Below are 18,605 nucleotides of genomic sequence, written 5' to 3' on the forward strand. Positions count from 1 at the left end.
CTTAGCATCTCATGGTTAGCTAGCGACCGGAGCCAGGCTGAATACTGAGGATGCTTGCTGCGGAGGGAGTTTTGTTACTTTCTTGCATCGTTCTTCTATCAAAGTGAAATATATAGGCTTTTTGGCTACTTTAAATTTATTTATTTTTGTTACATTTGTACCCCGCGCTTTCCCACTCATGGCAGGCTCAATGCGGCTTACATGGGGCAACGGAGGGTTAAGTGACTTGCCCAGAGTCACTGATGGGAGTGTTTAGTTTTTACTGAAATGATTGCAGTGTAAGCATTTCTAAGTGGAATGCAGTCAAAGGCTGTAGCAACCATGAGACTAACTATGTAATCAGCATATTTTTGATCATTAAGACATATCTATGTACAGGAAAAATTGTTTTTTTGAAAGCACAATATAACATTTTTATTTGTCCTTTCCTTTTCTTCTGCTTCCTCCTCATCCTTGATCTTGTTTTCTTCTTTCAGGGCTAGATGCACTAAGCTTTCCGAGCCAGCAACGTGGGTTTTAAACTGGTTTTAGCCAGTTTAACGTGCAATTAGTAAACAGGGACATGCACAAAAGGGCATTTTCCGATCACAGTAGCAGCTAACGAAAACGGAATGCAAATGATCCAAAGGCTATTATAATGAGCTGCACTACCGTTTTCCGATCCCCTTACCGTGGAAAACCTAACGGGAGGTCTGCACCTCTCGTTGGGGCTGCTGTGAAAAATCGGAAGGAAAAAAATGTTGAATTCACATTTTTTTTTAAAGCTCCCGTCCAGTTAAAACAGAGATCTTAAAACCCTCTTATGCCAGAGAATATAAATAAATAAGTTACAGAAGGGAATGCATAAGCTGCTTAAACTACATGGAAACAAAAACAAAAGTTTGCCAAGTTAAAAAAAAAATCTCAACAAAACAAAAACAAAAGTCTGCAATGCCGCTCTAGCACAGACAGAGGGGTTATTTTACAGTCCCTGGCACTGCTGCGGTTGGAACTGTGGCACCTCAGCCGCAGCGTGACCAGTCCTGGGCTGCTGTCAGCGGTGCGAGTTGAGGCGGCCATTTCCCTCCCCTGCAAATGTCCAAGTGCTCGTCAGGGACGTCCTTCTATAGTGCCTAACATGTGCATCCACTCACAAAACCAAAAAAAAGCTCCCTGACGAGCACTTGGACGTTTGCAGCTTTCTCTGAAGGGCTACTACTTATTTTAAAAACGAAAGAGCTTACATTTGTCCCCCTTCCTTTTCGTCGACAGGGACTTTCCCAGGCTTCTGCAGAAGTGCTGTGCAATGCAGCCCCCCTGCCCCCTTCTTGCTGGCTAGGTGCTTCTTCAGGAGCAGCTGCAGCCGGTTCTTCTTGCGCACTAATTGGGCCCGCCGGCTGTTTGCGTACCAGGAGAAGGAGCGCCCCGGCTTGCCCTTGGCCCCCGGGAAGGGAGCGTCCGGTTGGGGGCAAAGGGGGGCAGGCTTCCTCATCGCCAGCTGAAACTAATGGATGATTGTGAGGCCCCCCCCCCACGGCCTCTCAGCCAATCACAGCGCATTTGGCTGACACCAGTGACAGCTAAACGCGCTGTGATTGGCTGAGAGAGACCTGGAGGAGAGGCATAATAGAAAGGGACGTCGAAATAGTCCTCGAACATCCTGATTCTCTCTGGCGGTGGTTGTAAGAAAAACGTGTCCAAGAAGGATGCCTGTCAAAAAATTTGCAGAAAAAAAAATCCCGTCAGGTACGACTTTGTTTTTTGGACGTGAAGCCGAGCAGCAGAGCAGCCAGTATAACGATCTGTGGTGCATAAAGTTGTCGGGCTGCTGCAGTTTTAACTCTCGTGGGTCTGCAAAGAACAAAGAAGGGGCGCTTTGCGGTCCATTTCTAGGGCCCTGCTCGGCAGAGACATCCTTTTTTGGGGGGGATTTTCAGTGAAGGACATCCTTTTTGTGTGTGTGTGTGTGTTTTTTTTATAGTGAAGGATGTTCATAAAGGACGTCCTTGGCATGCGCAGAGCAGCCAGCATAACGCTTGGCTGCTCTGCGCATGCTCGACCGGCCGACTGGCTTCCGAGGGAATAGAGAATGCAAGTGAGCTACAACGAGCAGCTCATTTGCATTCCATTTCCTTGATGCATGGCTGTTCCCTACTGATTCACTATGGAATCGGTAAGGGAAGGGCTCTTCCGAGGACCTTAGTGCATCTGGCCCTCAGTGTTAACTTTACTGAAACATTTGGCCTCGTGCTGACAGGACACAATGGAATAAATCACACTTAGCTGGAGGTTGTTAGCCTGAATATCCCTGTTTATTGCATAGTGATGTGAAGGAGACTGTTGCTTTTAATTCTGTTTTTAACAAAACTCTTTCTCTTTTTGGCAGGTGTCATATAGAAAGGATGCACAAGACATCCACAGATATACGGATGTGTTTGACAGACCCGACATAAAAATAGCAACACAAGCAACCAAGAACATCAGCAATGTAATATTCCTCAGACTTTTAAACTCCAGATAATTAATCCAAACTGAGGGGCCCTTTTATTAAGCTGTGTAGTCGCCTATGCGCGCCCAATTTGCGCCAGTTTGGAACTACCGCCCGGCTACTGCGTGGCCCAGGTGATAATTTCATTTTTTACGCGTGTCCACTACACGCGCTGGAAAATTTCTGGCATGCGATGCTAAACGCGCGCTGATGATCACTGCCCGGTTAAAGCATGAGACTTTACCGCTAAGTCAATGGGTGGCGGTAATATCTCAGGCCCAGGATGGACGCGCACCAATTTTTATTTTGCCACAATCCATTTTTTGCAAAAAATAAAGCCTTTTTTGCAGGTTTGCTGAAAAATGGACATACACGTGTCCAGTACATGCGTCTACACCAACGCAGGCCAATTTTCAGCACACCTTAGTAAAAGGACCCCTTAGGTGATTTCAGACGGAAGGGCCGATGCAGAAAGCTAGAGAAGATGGAAGCATGCGGTTTGTGTGATGTCTGCACTCAGTTATCTGAGATAACCCTGTACAACCCCCTGAGTTAGACAGCAACAAACATCCAGATAGTAATAAAGCTATTAGCTGTTCCACACTGATGCAGAGAACTGGTGCACAGAATTTCAAGTTGAGCACAATGCGAGAATGTGAATGCCAAGTCAAAGGAGATGTGGAAGGGTTAGCTCATTCGACATTACATTACCAAAGATTTCTATTCCTCTCACACCAAAAAAAAAAAAAATGGTTTGGAGCGGATTACAGCATCAATAGAAACCAGTAGAATTAACTGGGAACTACAAGAAAAATTTACAAAATCAACAGCAAATACAGCTAACCAACAATAATCTAAAAGCACATGCTTCCTAAATAAAACTTCCTTAAGAAGTTTACGAAAAGACATGTAAGAAGAAAGAGTAATAATTGAAGCTGGTAAAGAATTCAAAATTTTAGGTGTTTGATAAGAAAAAAGGTTAGAAAAAATTTTCTTAGAACATATTCCTTTAAATGAGGGCAAAGATAGATGCAAATAATTCCGAGTATTGTATTTTGATTTCAATATTATAATCAAAAGATATAAATATGTTGGTGCAAAACCCTGGATAAGTTTAAAGACAAAACAGCATACTTCAAAAGATATCCAGGCCTCTACTGGTAAGCAGTGAAACTGAGCATAGTAAGGACAAACTTTGTCAATTTCCTTAAATCACAGATAAGACAAATGACCGTATTCTAAGTGGTACAAAGCTTTCTAACGACATGTTTTGTACAGCAGTTGCATCAGGGCAGATAGCTAATAACCCCCTCTCACCCCTGACCCTAGAAGGCACCTTCTTCCCAAAGATGCCCTGCTGTTCCTCAAACCCCAGACGTGGTTCCCTAATCCCCATGATCCCCTAAAAAAAAAAATCCTTGGCAGTCTAGAGGACCCCAATAAGCATAACAAGCTGACAAGCATAACAGAGTGGTACACAATAAAATCTTCACAGAATTATTATGAGAAAAGAATGCTATTGCCATAATGGGAAAGAAAAGACATATGAAGTATAGGGTATTTTGTTATTGTCTTCTTTTCAGGGCTGCATGGCATCTTATGTACTTCATTGGAAAGGAGTGCTGGAAGCAGTAATTGTATGCTAGACTGCCTGCTATGGGCGTAGCTAGGTGGGGCCACAGGGGCGTGGGGCCACAGGGGCATGGGCCCCCACAGATTTAGCCCAGGCCCCCTCTACTTTCGATCCCCCCCTGCCGCCGACCTTCCCACTCCACTTTCGATCCCCCCTCCCGCAGCCGCTGCCCCTGCCCCACCGCCACCAGGTACCTTTGCTGGCCAGGGTCCCCAAAGCCCGCTAGCTGAAGTCTTCTTCAGCGCCGGTCGGCTGGTGGGGGTTGGGGACCCCTGCCAGCTAAGGTACCTGGCAGCAGGGGGGGGGGGGTTGAAAGTGGTGGTGGGGGGGGGGGGGGGTCGGCGGCTGGGGGAGGTGGGCTAAACTGTGCCCCCCCACCTTGGGCTCCGGACCCCCCTCCCGCCAAGGTCTGGCTACGCCCCTTAACTGCCAAAGGGATTTAAATATACTGGGTTGGTATTCAGTGGGATAATGAATACAAGACTGTACTGAGCTATATTGCACACAGAGTAGCTTGCCTACTGGTGTACCCTCCCCACCCCCCCGGCCTTGCTCATTTTGTCACCACTACTACTACTACTACTACTACTACTACCACTATTTAGCATTTCTATAGTGCTACAAGGCGTATGCAGCGCTGCACAAACATAGAAGAAAGTCCCTGCTCAAAGAGCTTACAATCTAATGGACAAAAAATAAAGTAATCAAATCAATTAATGTGTACAGGAAGGAGGAGAGGAGGGTAGGTGGAGGCGAGTGGTTACAAGTGGTTACGAGTCAAAAGCAATGTTAAAGAGGTGGGCTTTCAGTCTAGATTTAAAGGTGGCCAAGGATGGGGCAAGACGTAGGGGCTCAGGAAGTTTATTCCAGGCGTAGGGTGCAGCGAGACAGAAGGCGCGAAGTCTGGAGTTGGCAGTAGTGGAGAAGGGAACAGATAAGAAGGATTTATCCATGGAGCGGTGTGCACAGGAAGGGGTGTAGGGAAGGACGAGTGTGGAGAGATACTGGGGAGCAGCAGAGTGAGTACATTTATAGGTTAGTAGAAGAAGTTTGAACAGGATGCGAAAACGGATAGGGAGCCAGTGAAGCGACTTGAGGAGAGGGGTAGTATCAGTAAAGCGACCCTGGCGGAAGACGAGTTTTGAACCGATTGGAGAGGGGAGAGGTGACTAAGTGGGAGGCCAGCAAGAAGCAGATTGCAGTAGTCTAAACGAGAGGTGACAAGGGTGTGGATGAGGGTTTTGGTAGAGTGCTCGGAAAGAAAGGGGCGGATTTTACGGATGTTGTAAAGAAAGAAACGACAGGTCTTGGCAATCTGCTGGATATGAGCAGAGAAGGATAGAGAAGAGTCAAAAATGACCCCAAGGTTTCGAGCTGAGGAGACAGGGAGAATGAGAGAGCCATCAACAGAAATAGAAAATGGGGGGAGTGGGGAGGTGGGTTTGGGGGGAAAAATGAGAAGCTTGGTTTTGGTCATGTTTAATTTCAGGTGGCGTTGAGACATCCAGACAGCAATGTCAGACAAGCATGCTGAAACTTTGGTTTGGATGCAAGGTGAGATATCAGGGGTAGAAAGGTAGATTTGGGAGTCATCAGCATAGAGATGGTAGGAAAAGCCATGGGATGAGATTAATGAACCAAGGGAAGAAGTGTAGATAGAAAAGAGGAGGGGACCAAGAACAGAACCCTGAGGTACGCCGACACCAATGAGAGGAGACAGTGGGTCGGAAGCAATTTTTGCATCCCTCCATATTTGCGCCCTATGTGGCCGCGTCACTCGTACAGTTCTTGGTACAACACTTTGGGGCCCTTTTACAAAGCGGCAGTAAGCCCAACACGGGCTTACTGAACGCTAATCTGGAGCTACTGCCGGCCCAATGTTCCAGCCCCAGCGTGCGCCATTTCCCATGCTCGTGCAAATTTTCAAAAAGTATTTCTGCAGGCGCTAACTCGGTGATACTTGGGCAGCACCACACGCTGCCCAGTTACCGCTGGGTTAGCGTGGGAACCCTTAACGCCACCTTAATGGGCGGCATTAAGTGTACTCCCCCATGGCCACCCAGTAAGAGCAATCTTACCGTATGCCTATGCATTTTTGCAGATGTAGTAATGATGTCTGCGTTGCTTATAGTGTAATTTCTTAGTTTATTGCTCCTATGGTGTTGTCTATCTGAGACCTTAGTTTGGGGGTTGAAGTAAACCAGTTGTTTACGGTAAATTCTTAAAGACACCTGAATCGTCACTGGTCCCTTTAGTTTGCTCGTGTATTTAATACACAACATTTTTTTTTAGAAAAATTTTTGATTTTTCTTTTATACTTTGTTTTCATATGTTTAAACATTTAATATAAGTTTACTTAGCTTTTTCAGCAAGAGACAATGTCGGCTTCAGAGGGATGTATTTTTGTAGCCATTTTATCCGCTGTGGGGAAAAAGGGCCTCAGCTCGCAGGAAAAATGGCCGCTGCTGCTACCGCAGGACCCCTTTTTACTGTAGCTTGGTAAAAGGGCGTCTTTATAAGTTATTGGTGCATCTTATCAACCATTTTCTACAGGCAAATGCAAATTATAAAATTGTGCAGCTGAATACATGCGTACATATCTGCACACCAAACACGTGGAACTAACTTGGGCAGTGTTATGATATATGCCCGTATTTTATTAAATGAGCATATATACACAGGGGTAAATTTTATAAATGGCGCTGAAATTTCACAGCTGGGATGATGCACGCTGATCACAAATTCTATAATGGCAGTACCGCACAGAATACTAAAATCATTGGTTTAAAGGTCCAGTAATGTTTTTAACTCCAATGGGGGAGTAAAGCAACCAAAACAACCCAAAAAATGTCTCTCCTGCAGTCGACAAGATAAGTTGGTCACAGTATATTCAATATACTTTGAGCTCCTTTTACAAAACCATGCTAGCGATTCCCACGTTGCAAATGCGATGAAGCACATAGGAATTGAATGGACTTCGTCACATTTGCCGCACCAGAATCGCTAGCATGGCTATGTAAATGGAGCCCTACATAAGACCAACTTTGAGCACATGGCACAAACAAAATTTGTTTTGAAAGTGTTTGGATAAATGGACACTTACAAGACATGGTGTGCTGTGGGACTCCCTATATAAAATTTTTTGGGCTTATTAATTAGGTAAAGGTGTTTTCCCAGTCCTGCAATAGGATGACAGACAGGGGCATGCTGGTAAATTTTTAACAACAGGTTCTCTCTCTGGGTGTAGCCAACCCTGCAATTTTTTTTGGGGGGGGGCAGGGGTGGACTGAGGGGGTAACTCATGCCTCTCTCTCGTGCGGGCACACAAGGCATACCTTTGCTGGCAGGGATGCTGAGCTCCACTAGCCAATACTCCCCACTGCTTGTTTCTGGCTCTAGGCAGCAAGCTGGGACTTCTCGTGCATGCACGAGAAGTCCCAGCTTGCTGCTCAGACCTGGAAACAAGGAGTGGGGAGTAGCAGCAGTCTATTTACTTGGCTGACAAGGCTCAGCATCCCCACCAGCAAAGTAAGAGAATTCAGGAGGGGGCCCGAGTAGGGTTACCATACGTCCGAATTTACCCGGACATGACCTCTTTTTGAGGATATGTCCGGGCGTCCGGACAGGTTTTGGCCAGCCTGCCCATTTGTCCGGATTTCTGGACAAATGGGCGGGCTGACGCTGACGTGCAGGCGGCGGGCTGACGCTGACGTGCGGCGGACCTCCCCTCCCCTTACGATCTTCCCTGGTGGTCTAGTGACTTCGGGGCAGGAAAGAACCCTCTCTTTCCTGCCCGGCGCGCTGCTCTGCATCCTGTATGCTGCCTGTTACGGTCTCGGCGAGATTAAAATGGCCACCGAGAATTGAAGTCTTCATTCACCCTCCAAAAAAAAAACAAGTCGCACATGTTCAGTGCGGTATTGTAAAGAACAATTCATCAAACTGGTGTAATCCCCGTGGGTATTCGGCCCCTAAAGCATGCGCAGAGCAGCCAAGCGTTATGCTGGCTGCTGTGCGCATGTCCCAAATGTCAAAACAACAGCAAAAAAAACCAAACAAACCAAAAACACGTGTGTTTCGGGAGGGGGCAAAGGCGCTCGTCAGGAGCGTCCTTTATGAGCGTCCTTGCCTCCCCCCCGCCCGAGGTCGCCGCTGCTCCCCGCTCCCCCATGCTTAAAATCGTGCCTTTTGTAGGCAGCCCCGACTCCCCCTCTCCCTCCCTTCCTACTTTTTTTTTTACAAGAAAACAGCTCCTGCCATCCTCCGCCCTGCGGTCCCCTTGTGCCCCCCCGCCCGAGGTCGCCGCTGCTCCCCGCTTCCCCCCACTTCCCAAAAATCAAAACTTCAAGCTGCCCTGGCCGGCCCCCTCCCTTCCTCTCTTTCTCCCCAGCTCCGCCTCCCGCCATCCTCCGCCCCGTGCCCCGCTCCGCTGCCCCCCCAGAGGTCGTTGCTGCCGTTCCCCCCCTCCACCGGTGCCCCCCTCCGTCTTACCGGGCCATGCAGCGCCTCTCACCTCTGTGTGAGGGCGCTGCATGGGGAAGAACAGCTGATCGCCTCCGTCCTCTGCAGTCGTCAAGTCGCAGGAGGAATGTGAACGATTACAGGAGGACCTTGCGAGACTGGGAGAATGGGCGTGCAAGTGGCAGATGAAGTTCAATGTTGACAAGTGCAAAGTGATGCATGTGGGTAAGAGGAACCCGAATTATAGCTACGTCTTGCAAGGTTCCGCGTTAGGAGTTACGGATCAAGAAAGGGATCTGGGTGTCGTCGTCGATGATACGCTGAAACCTTCTGCTCAGTGTGCTGCTGCGGCTAGGAAAGCGAATAGAATGTTGGGTGTTATTAGGAAGGGTATGGAGTCCAGGTGTGCGGATGTTATAATGCCGTTGTATCGCTCCATGGTGCGACTGCACCTGGAGTATTGTGTTCAGTACTGGTCTCCGTATCTCAAAAAAGATATAGTAGAATTGGAAAAGGTACAGCGAAGGGCGACGAAAATGATAGTGGGGATGGGACGACTTTCCTATGAAGAGAGGCTGAGAGGGCTAGGGCTTTTCAGCTTGGAGAAGAGACGGCTGAGGGGAGATATGATAGAAGTGTATAAAATAATGAGTGGAATGGATCGGGTGGATGTGAAGCGACTGTTCACGCTATCGAAAAATACTAGGACTAGAGGGCATGAGTTGAAGCTACAGTGTGGTAAATTTAAAACGAATCGGAGAAAATTTTTCTTCACCCAACGTGTAATTAGACTCTGGAATTCGTTGCCGGAGAACGTGGTACGGGCGGTTAGCTTGATGGAGTTTAAAAAGGGGTTAGATAGATTCCTAAAGGACAAGTCCATAGACCGCTATTAAATGGACTTGGAAAAATTCCGCATTTTTAGGTATAACTTGTCTGGAATGTTTTTACGTTTGGGGAGCGTGCCAGGTGCCCTTGACCTGGATTGGCCACTGTCGGTGACAGGATGCTGGGCTAGATGGACCTTTGGTCTTTCCCAGTATGGCACTACTTATGTACTTATGTACTTATGTACTTATCCCTCCTTCCTCCTGGCCCGCCCTCGCCTGGTTACGTCAGACGAGCCCGGGCCCAGGAGGGAGGAGGGACGTCGGAGACTGCAGAGGATGGAGGCGATCAGCTGTTCTTCCCTGTGCAGCGCCCTCACACAGAGGTGAGAGACGCTGTACGGCCCGGTAAGATGGAGGGGGGGAACGGCGGCGATGACCTCTGGGGGGGGGGGCGGTGGGGGCGGGGCATGGGGCGGAGGATGGCGGGAGGCGGAGCTGGGGAGAAAGAGAAGAGAGGAAGGGAGGGGGCCAGACGGGGCAGCTTGAAGTTTTGATTTTTGGGAAGTGGGGGGAAGCGGGGAGCAGCGGAGACCTCGTGCGGGGGGGGAGGCGCAAGGGGACCTCAGGGCGGAGGATAGCAGGAGCTGTTTTTTTGTAAAAAAAGCAGGAAGGGAGGGAGAGGGGGAGTCGGGGTTGCCTACAAAAGGCACGATTTTAAGCATAGGGGAGCGGGGAGCAGCGGCGACCTCGGGCGGGGGGGGGGGGGGCAATGACGCTCCTGACGAGTGCCTTTGCCCCCTCCCGATCCTTTTTTCATTTTTGTTTTGATGCGTGTCTGACAGCTTAGGCCTTAAGGAGAGCTCTGAACTGACGTTAAATTTATCACGGTAACTGATTCGGTGCAATCGTTCCTTTTTACTCCTGGGCCCGCCCTCGCCTGGTTACGTCAGATGAGCGCGGGCCCAGGAGGGAGGAGGGACGTCGGAGACTGCAGAGGACGGAGGCGATCAGCTGTTCTTCCCCGTGCAGCGCCCTCACACAGAGGTGAGAGGCGCTGTACGGCCCGGTAAGACGGAGGGGGGCACCGGTGGAGGGGGGGAACGGCGGCGATGACCTCTGGGGGGGGGCGGTGGGGGCGGGGCACGGGGCGGAGGATGGCGGGAGGCGAGCTGGGGAGAAAGAGAAGAGAGGAAGGGAGGGGGCCAGCCGGGGCAGCTTGAAGTTTTGATTTTTCGGAAGTGGGGGGAAGCGGGGAGCAGCGGCGACCTCGGGCGGGGGGGGCGCAAGGGGACCTCAGGGCGGAGGATGGCAGGAGCTGTTTTTTTGTAAACAAAGCAGGAAGGGAGGGAGAGGGGGAGTCGGGGCTGCCTACAAAAGGCACGATTTTAAGCATGGGGGAGCGGGGAGCAGCGGCGACCTCGGGCGGGGGGGGGGGGTGGCAAGAACGCTCCTGACGAGTGCCTTTGCCCCCTCCCGATCCTTTTTTCATTTTCATTTTGATGCGTGTCTGACAGCTTAGGCCTTAAGGACAGCTCTGAACTGACGTTAAATTTATCACGGTAACTGATTCGGTGCAATTGTCGGTATGGTTAGTGCATTCCAAATTGTCCACATTAGAATGGTAGTTACTCATTTGCATTCCGTTTTCGTTAGCTGCTAGCATCCTTGGAAAGTGGCCTTTAATGCATGTGTAATAACTGTAATCCCGGTAGCAAACCTTCAGGGGTGGTAGGCTCCCTTTTTAGCAGTCCACAAACAAAGTCCTTCCAGACAACACAGCTTTTAGTTCCAAACAGTTTATTTCCCCTCCTCCACAAAATCTCAGTTCAAGGGGTTAAAGTCCCATTCAGTTTCCAAACTAAAGCAACAAGAAAAAAACTTCCCTTTAAATCCAAGTTCTCCCCCAGTTCAACAGCCAGGGTTTCAGTTTTAAATGTCTTTCCGCTTGGGTGGTTGCAGAATGGCAGTACACCGCCCACAACACAGCTAATTGACTCCTGTGACCACCCACTGCCTTCAGTCCCTGCAACTCTGCCCCAAAGTACAATTACAATCCATGTCCACTGGTTCCTCCAAACCTGGTGTGTTGGTCTCTCCAGCCTCTCCTTCCTCCAAACACTCCATTAACTCTGCTTCTCTGCTAGGCTGTTGGTTGGAGACCTCCTCCCCCTCCCAGGTAGAAGGAATCTTGTACTGATTTCTAACCCAAGGGTATTGAGCTTTGTCATCCCTGCTCCCCCTTCTGGCCCTCGCCTGCCATCGCAGCTGCTCTCTCCAGTCCTTTTCCCCTTCCCTTCCACGTGGGGGCCATACCGGGTTTTGGGACCTACCACCCCGATCCCTTCTCTCAGGGCCTTGTGGGGAATGTAGTCTGGCCCCATACCTCCTCCTGAGCTGCTTAGACCCTCCAACCTCCTTACACATGCTACGGTTGAAATTTTCTTCGTTAAAGGGTCTTTAAAGTTTAGTGCGTCTGGGCCTATGTATCTGAGCATGTAGTGGGGCACAGCCAGGGTTAGATCAACAAATTTGGTTGCCTTTATTGCTGCTGGGCAAGGCCCCATTTGTGCACAATTGAAAGCAGCTGAAGGCTGTTTATCTTAGGCCTGCAGTTAGTCCCTGAGCCACCACCCTCTCCATAGTTTCTAAAATTCAGGATATGTCTTTACAGCAGATTTCTCCTCCACCTTCAGTTCAGAGGATACCCCCTCCCACCAGGTGTCCAGTTTTAGTCTCTGGAAAAGTTTGATATCCCAATAATAATCAGGATGATGGTAGTGACAGTATACATTTTATTTCCCCTCATAAAAGGAAATATAAATCAGATTTCAAAAAAGAGATGATGAGAATCTTGTAACGTTCAGCTGTAAAAGAAACAAATAAAACTTTGCTATTGTGTTTGTGTTACATCTGAGACATTCTTGTTAGAATAGAGGAGTCCAGGAGCAGAAGTTTTCCCAAATTTCTTTGTTGAAAACCGTACAGATAACACAAGTCAGATTTTTAGGGACAGAAAATCCTGAGAAATGAATGAGGACGAAACGGGGAAGCACATGATTTTTGCTGAGTGATTAATGGCTGTTACTGACAGCCTTTGCATTGTCAGCAACACAGTCTGAAATCTACAAAAGGTTGTAATGTATGGGGCCTTATTTTTCTCCTTAGGCAGAATACAGAAAACAAAGAGGAGACATGAATAAGGAGCCAGCTGTCCTGGGAAGACCAGATTTTGAGCATGCTAAAGAGGCATCCAGACTTTCCAGTCAGGTAAGGCGGTGTGCATTGCTCTACAGTGACTTCATTTAGATATCTTGTTTCTAGAAACAGAGTCTGTAATTTACTTCCTAGATGCTATCATTATGTGCATAAATTTGCTGGATAGGGTTTCCTTAGCCATTTTAGGTTCAGTTGCAGTAAATGGCAAAACAAAAGAAGAAGGAAATGAGAATATAAGCACTGAGTAACAGCAGGTTGCAGCATTGTGTTCTATGGGAAAGATTTGAGAAATAAAGTTGAGCATTGAGGAACTGTTTATATGGGACATGCAGGTGATGAACCATAAAATAATGTTACAACAGTAACTGAGAATTATGAGCAAAGCTCCTCTGTGAACAGGCTATGAACAGGTTAAGAGTCACTGAGAAGCTAAATAATAAGAATTACACAGAATGTGAATCTCATGTCAGCTTGCCCTTCTGTTGGAGAGGCGGGCAGATATGTGTGGCAGGAGAATACGGTACATGAATGTAGTAATGTAAAGGGAAATTTGCTGCTGACCATGAAAGCAGATAATGAAGAGACACAACTTTGGTTGCTGGGAAGATGGTTTTTGCAACGTAGGATAACCTTGCTGACCTTACTTATGATAAGCAAATATGTTATGAAGAACTTTGCTTCTGTAAGATAGAATTTACTAGAATATGCTGGAATATCTTAGAATATGCTGACTTTGTACTTCCAATACTAGCCTATGAGAGAAAAGGGTATAAAAGGAGAATCATGGACAGAGGCAATCAGAGAGCTAATGTCAGAGGTCATGTTTGTGTCCCGGTTGCTGTTTCATATGAGAATTAATTAATTATATTACATATTCTAATTGTATTCCTGATTGGTAAGTGTAATAAACAATTACTGATTATTCTCATATTACTATAGCCTTCTGTGTCTTTCTGTCTCTCCACGTGGTGGCAGGACCATAATCCCTGGAGACCTGGACATTCCAGGTTACAGGTAACTAGTACCTTTATACCTGGGAGAGGGCAGAAAGATAAAAAGTTGGTACCTGGCAAAATGGTAGAGTCTATTACAAAGAACATTTTTACAGAGCATATACATAAGGGTGGATTAATGAGACAAAGCCAACATGGATTTAGTGTGCAGTTCTGGTCAGAATAGCAGAATTAGAAAAGGTACAGAAAAGGGCGATGAAAATGATAAAGGGGTTGGGATGACTTCCCTATGAGGAAAGGCTGAAGCGGCTAGGGCTCTTCAGATTGGAAAAGAGACAGCTGAGGGGAGATTTGATAGAGGTCTATAAAATACTGAGTGGAGTGGAGCAGAGGCGTATCTGGCCTCCGGCGGTAGGGGGGGCCAGAGCCAGAGGGAGGGGGCACATTTTAGCCCCCCCCCACTGCCACCGACCCCCCCTGCCACCATTACCGGACCCCCCCACCGCCACCAACGACTCTCTCCACCCCCCCTCCCGCCGCCAGCCCTCCCCCGCAGCCATTTCTTACTTTTGCGCTGAGGTCTGCTTCCTCCTGGGCCTTTAAAAATATTTCTTCAGCTGGCGGGGGACCCCAACCCCCACCAGCCAACCCGAGGTGACGTCTTTCAACTTGAAAGTTTCAAGTTCTTCGTCCGCCGTGGCCGACGTGCTGGAGTTGAGCAGCTGAATCCAGTTCAGAGTCTGACGTCGCATGACGTCAGACTCCGAACTGGATTCAGCCGCTCAACTCCAGCACGTCGGCCACGGCGGACGAAGGACTTGAAAGACGTCACCTCGGGTTGGCTGGCGGGGGTTGGGGTCCCCTGCCAGCTGAAGAAATATTTTTAAAGGCGCAGGAGGAAGCGGACCTCGGCGCAAAAGTAAGAAACGGCAGCGGGGGAGGGCTGGCGGCGGGAGGGGGGCCAGGGCGAAATCTGCGGGGGCCCAGGCCCCTGTGGTCCCACGCAGATACGCCCCTGGAGTGGAGAGTTGCTTGTTTACTTTTTCCAAAGATACTAGGACTAGGGGGCATGTAATGAAGTTACTAAGTACTAAATTTAAAACAAACTGGAGAAAATATTTCTTCACTCAATGTGTAATTAAACTCTGGAATTCGGTGCCAGAGAATGTGGTAAAAGCAGTTAGCTTAGCAGGGTTTTAAAAAGGTTTGGCTAATTTGCTGCCGGGCTACCACAGCAACCCGGCAGTACTTCCCACTCCTAGTGCGCCATCCTTTCCGGCACTAGAAAAATGTATTTTTGTAGCCCTAGAGTGTACCCGGCAGTAATCGGGCAGTGCCGCGTGCTGCCGGGTTATCGCGGGAGCCCTTACCTTCACCTCAATGAGTGGAGGAAAGGGCTTGCCCCTGAAATGGCCGTGTGGCAAGTGCTTTACTTGCCGCCCAGCCATTTCCTGTGAGAAAGCGAGACTTCCCTTTTACCAGCTGTGGTAAAAGGGGGCCTTGGCGCATGTGTAAAACACGTGCAGATGCCAGCGCCGGCCCCCTTTTGCCACAGCTTGGTAAAAGGAGCCCTAAAAGAATAGTGCATAAGCCATTGTTAAGATGGGCTTTGGAAAATCCACTGTTTATATCTAGGATAAGCAGCATAAAATATATTTTACTATTTTGGGATCTTGCCAGTTACTTGTGACCTGGATTAGCCACTGTTGGAAACAGTATACTGGGCTTGATGGACCTTCTGTCTGTCCCAGTACGGCAACACTTATGTGCTTAATTTAAAATTGTTTTTTCAGTGATGCAAAATGATTCTAAGATTAGGCAGCAGCCATAACAAGAAGACCCCAGAAAATGGATAACTAGGTCAAGCTCCATTATTAATTAGGTTTGAGGAAAGCAGCATGGACTCTTACTAATTTTTGGGATCCTGCCAAGGACTTGTGACCTGGATTATTGTTGGAAACTGGATACTGGGTTGATGGACCTGTAGTCTGTCCCAGTATGACAGTTCTTAAGTACCGTGTAAAGAGCTGGAATCAGAATATTCTTTATGAGGGAGGCTGTTTGCAAACAATCCACCTCGGTGCAATCTGCAGATTCTTTTTACCTGTTAATCATACACCCAATTTCACAGGTGCAAAGTATCTGCAGAAAGTGTACTTGCATTTTCTGAGGGTAGATATCTGCTAGAAAACAGTACACGCATGTTTAAACATCTACTCTGCCCCCTCTAATTCTATAGCTCGGTGCTACATTTACATGAGTAAGTTATAGAATATTAACACTTACATGTATCCCCATATTCTTTAACAGCACTTGTAAATGCTAGGAACGCCGCCATTCTGCCTATGACCCATTTCTGCGCCCCCCTTTTTTTACTCACATTTAAAAGTTAGGCGGTGCACCTAAATTTACACAGGTAAATTTCAATTAAGTCTAATTAGTGCCAATAATTGTTAAAAAGCCAAATTAGTAGTCCTAATTAGCTTGTTATTCAATGAATTTGTGTGTGCAAATTTGCGGGTGCAATTTTATAGAATTAGGGGGCAAGTGTACACATGCTGTAGAATAAAAGTACTTATGCACGTCAGGGACACTGGTAATTGGCAGGTACAGACTTAAATGTTAGGCTCTGTTCTATAACATTTGTGCCAAAATTGCTTAGGGGGCCTTTTACAAAGCCGCACTAGCATTTTTAGGTTGTGGTAAAAATCAGCTGGTGGTAAACGCTGAGACGCCCATAGGAATATAATGGGCATCTCAGTATTTACCACCAGCTGATTTTTACCACGAGCTAAAAATGCTAGTTGGCTTTGTAAAAGACTGTCTTAGTCCATAACTGTGTGGGAGACGTATATGTGAGAGGAACACGGGCAGGCACAGGTGTGTTTCCAAATAATGTGCACAACTTATGGAATACTAGCAGTTGTACGTATTGCATGGCACACTTAGGCATGCCAACTTATGCCAGCCACTGACCTTTCATAAATGGGTGCACCTAAATTTCAGTGCTTCAATTGTTCTTTGTGCTAATATTCTGTAAAAGCTTAGGCGTGCCCTGAAACCATTATAGAATTGGTGTTAAGCATTCCCCATTATGGTGCCGAGTCACAGAATTGCCCCTCTTGTATGTGTTTATATGGCCCTTCCCTCAGAGTGAGGATTTACCCCAGAGGATACACAGCGATATGGTAAAAATGCAAATTAAAAGGGCTCTGGCAGATTGGTGTGGGGAGTCAGATGCCTCAAGGCTTTCAGGGGTCCTTTTATTAAGATGCGCTGAAAAATGGCTTGCGGTAGTGTAGGCATGGGTTTGGGGCGTACACCGATTCATTTTTCAGCACGCCTGTAATAAAGGCCTTTTTTACATTTTTGCCGAAAATGGACATTGGCAAAATAAAAATGGCCACACATCCATTTTGTGTCTGCGACCTTACTGCCAGCCATTGACCTAGCAGTAAAGTTTTGCGTGGTAACCGGGCGATAATGACCTATGCGCATCAAATGCCACTTGGTGCGCTTCCGATACATGCGTCTGAAAATAAAAATTATTTTTTGGCTGCGCGTATCGGACGCGCACCAAAAATTAAATTACCGCAAGAGCCACGTGGTAGCCGGGTGGTAACTCCATTTTGGTGCGCGTTAGGCACCCGTAGATGCTTACGTGACTTAGTAAAAGGGCCCCTCAGTGATTTGCAAGAAAATTCCAAAGTGAGAGACACACAGTTCTCCTGGTTACCCCCTACAATTCTAAGTAATTGACATCTGTCCCCAGTCACCATGTCTGGCCTTCCTTTCACTGTTCTACATCACTAGGAGTACACATACCTAGCCCAACCATGACACGCTTACCACTCTTAACTGTCACCTAATGTATTTATACCTTACTTCGATTTACCCATTGACAACCCATGACATACCAAGTTGTTGTTGCTGTCCTCCATCATTATAATGTTTAGTTTCACTTGTTATGATTACCATTCATCTTAGAGGTTTATTACAATGTATATTAAGTTATGTTTAAGGGTTGTTACTACTTACGTTATACATACACCACATTATTACTTTTTTTTACTTTTAACACATTGTATGTAAGCTACATTGAACCGAACATGCTTTGAATAATGCAGGATATAAATGAATAAATGAAATTAAATGAAAATGAAAAGAATTGCAGACCGCTCCAAATTGAAAGCAAATTAGAAAGATAATTTAAACAAAGTCCCAGTTCCTTTCCCTCTCAATTGATCAGCAGCCAGAACGTTCTCATTTTGTGTTGTTTCTCGTGTCATCTAGGGAAGTTTCCATTTTGTTTGCCCCCCCCCCTTTTGTTGCCATGGGAGATGACACACAAGGAAACCATTCTGGCCACTTTCTGTGGCCCTCAGGCCTACCTCAGTCCTAATGGTTCAGCAGAGGTGTGTTAGGGCAGGAGAAATGCGCATACCTGTGGCCACATACAATATGGTGGCCTAACTTTTCACCCTAGTCTTATTCCTGCTCAAGTGGACTGCTTCTGGACCACCAGGGATTGAGGTAGGCCCAAGAAGTGTGTGTTTGTGGGGGGGTGGGGGTGGGGGGGTACTGTTGTTGGCAAACCAAATTCTGCCTGCTTTCATTTGCCAATGACAGAAATGACTTCCTATCCCAAGTACGGATCAGATCTCTTTGCTTGGTCTCCTTCTGTATCTGCTGTTTTCTTTTTCTTTTTTTTTTCCAAGATCCTCAGGATGTCTTCTTTAGAGAGATACAAACAAAGGAAAATTACTCTTCCCTCCGAAAGACAAAATTACCAAAAACCTCTAAAAATACTCATTAGAGTTCAGTCTCTTGCATACAGACTGGACTTTCCAGGGGTTAAGTTGGGATATGCTGGAGTGTTTGCCAGTTTTAGCTTCAGTCTTTTACTATTTTGATTATATTTTTCCATTGTTTTTACTATGTTATATGCCTGCAGTTCTCTCTCAAGTTATTGTGGATGAAAGTTCCTTTGAATCATGCTTGTTTTCTTTTGTGGTATAAATTTGCTGGCTGTGATTCATTTGTAA

General features: G+C 47.1%; 1 protein-coding gene across 1 annotated transcript in view; it reads left to right on the plus strand.

Annotated features, from left to right (window-relative positions):
* NEBL (nebulette) overlaps positions 1-18,605 on the plus strand; it is a 208,206-nt gene that overhangs the window by 37,110 nt on the left and 152,491 nt on the right. Inside the window, 2 exon segments of the mRNA XM_030201905.1 lie at positions 2,366-2,467; positions 12,557-12,658. Coding sequence (XP_030057765.1) covers positions 2,366-2,467; positions 12,557-12,658 — 204 coding nt within the window.

Source organism: Microcaecilia unicolor, chromosome 1 (assembly GCF_901765095.1).
Source record: "Microcaecilia unicolor chromosome 1, aMicUni1.1, whole genome shotgun sequence".
In the NCBI taxonomy this organism is placed as follows: domain Eukaryota; kingdom Metazoa; phylum Chordata; class Amphibia; order Gymnophiona; family Siphonopidae; genus Microcaecilia; species Microcaecilia unicolor.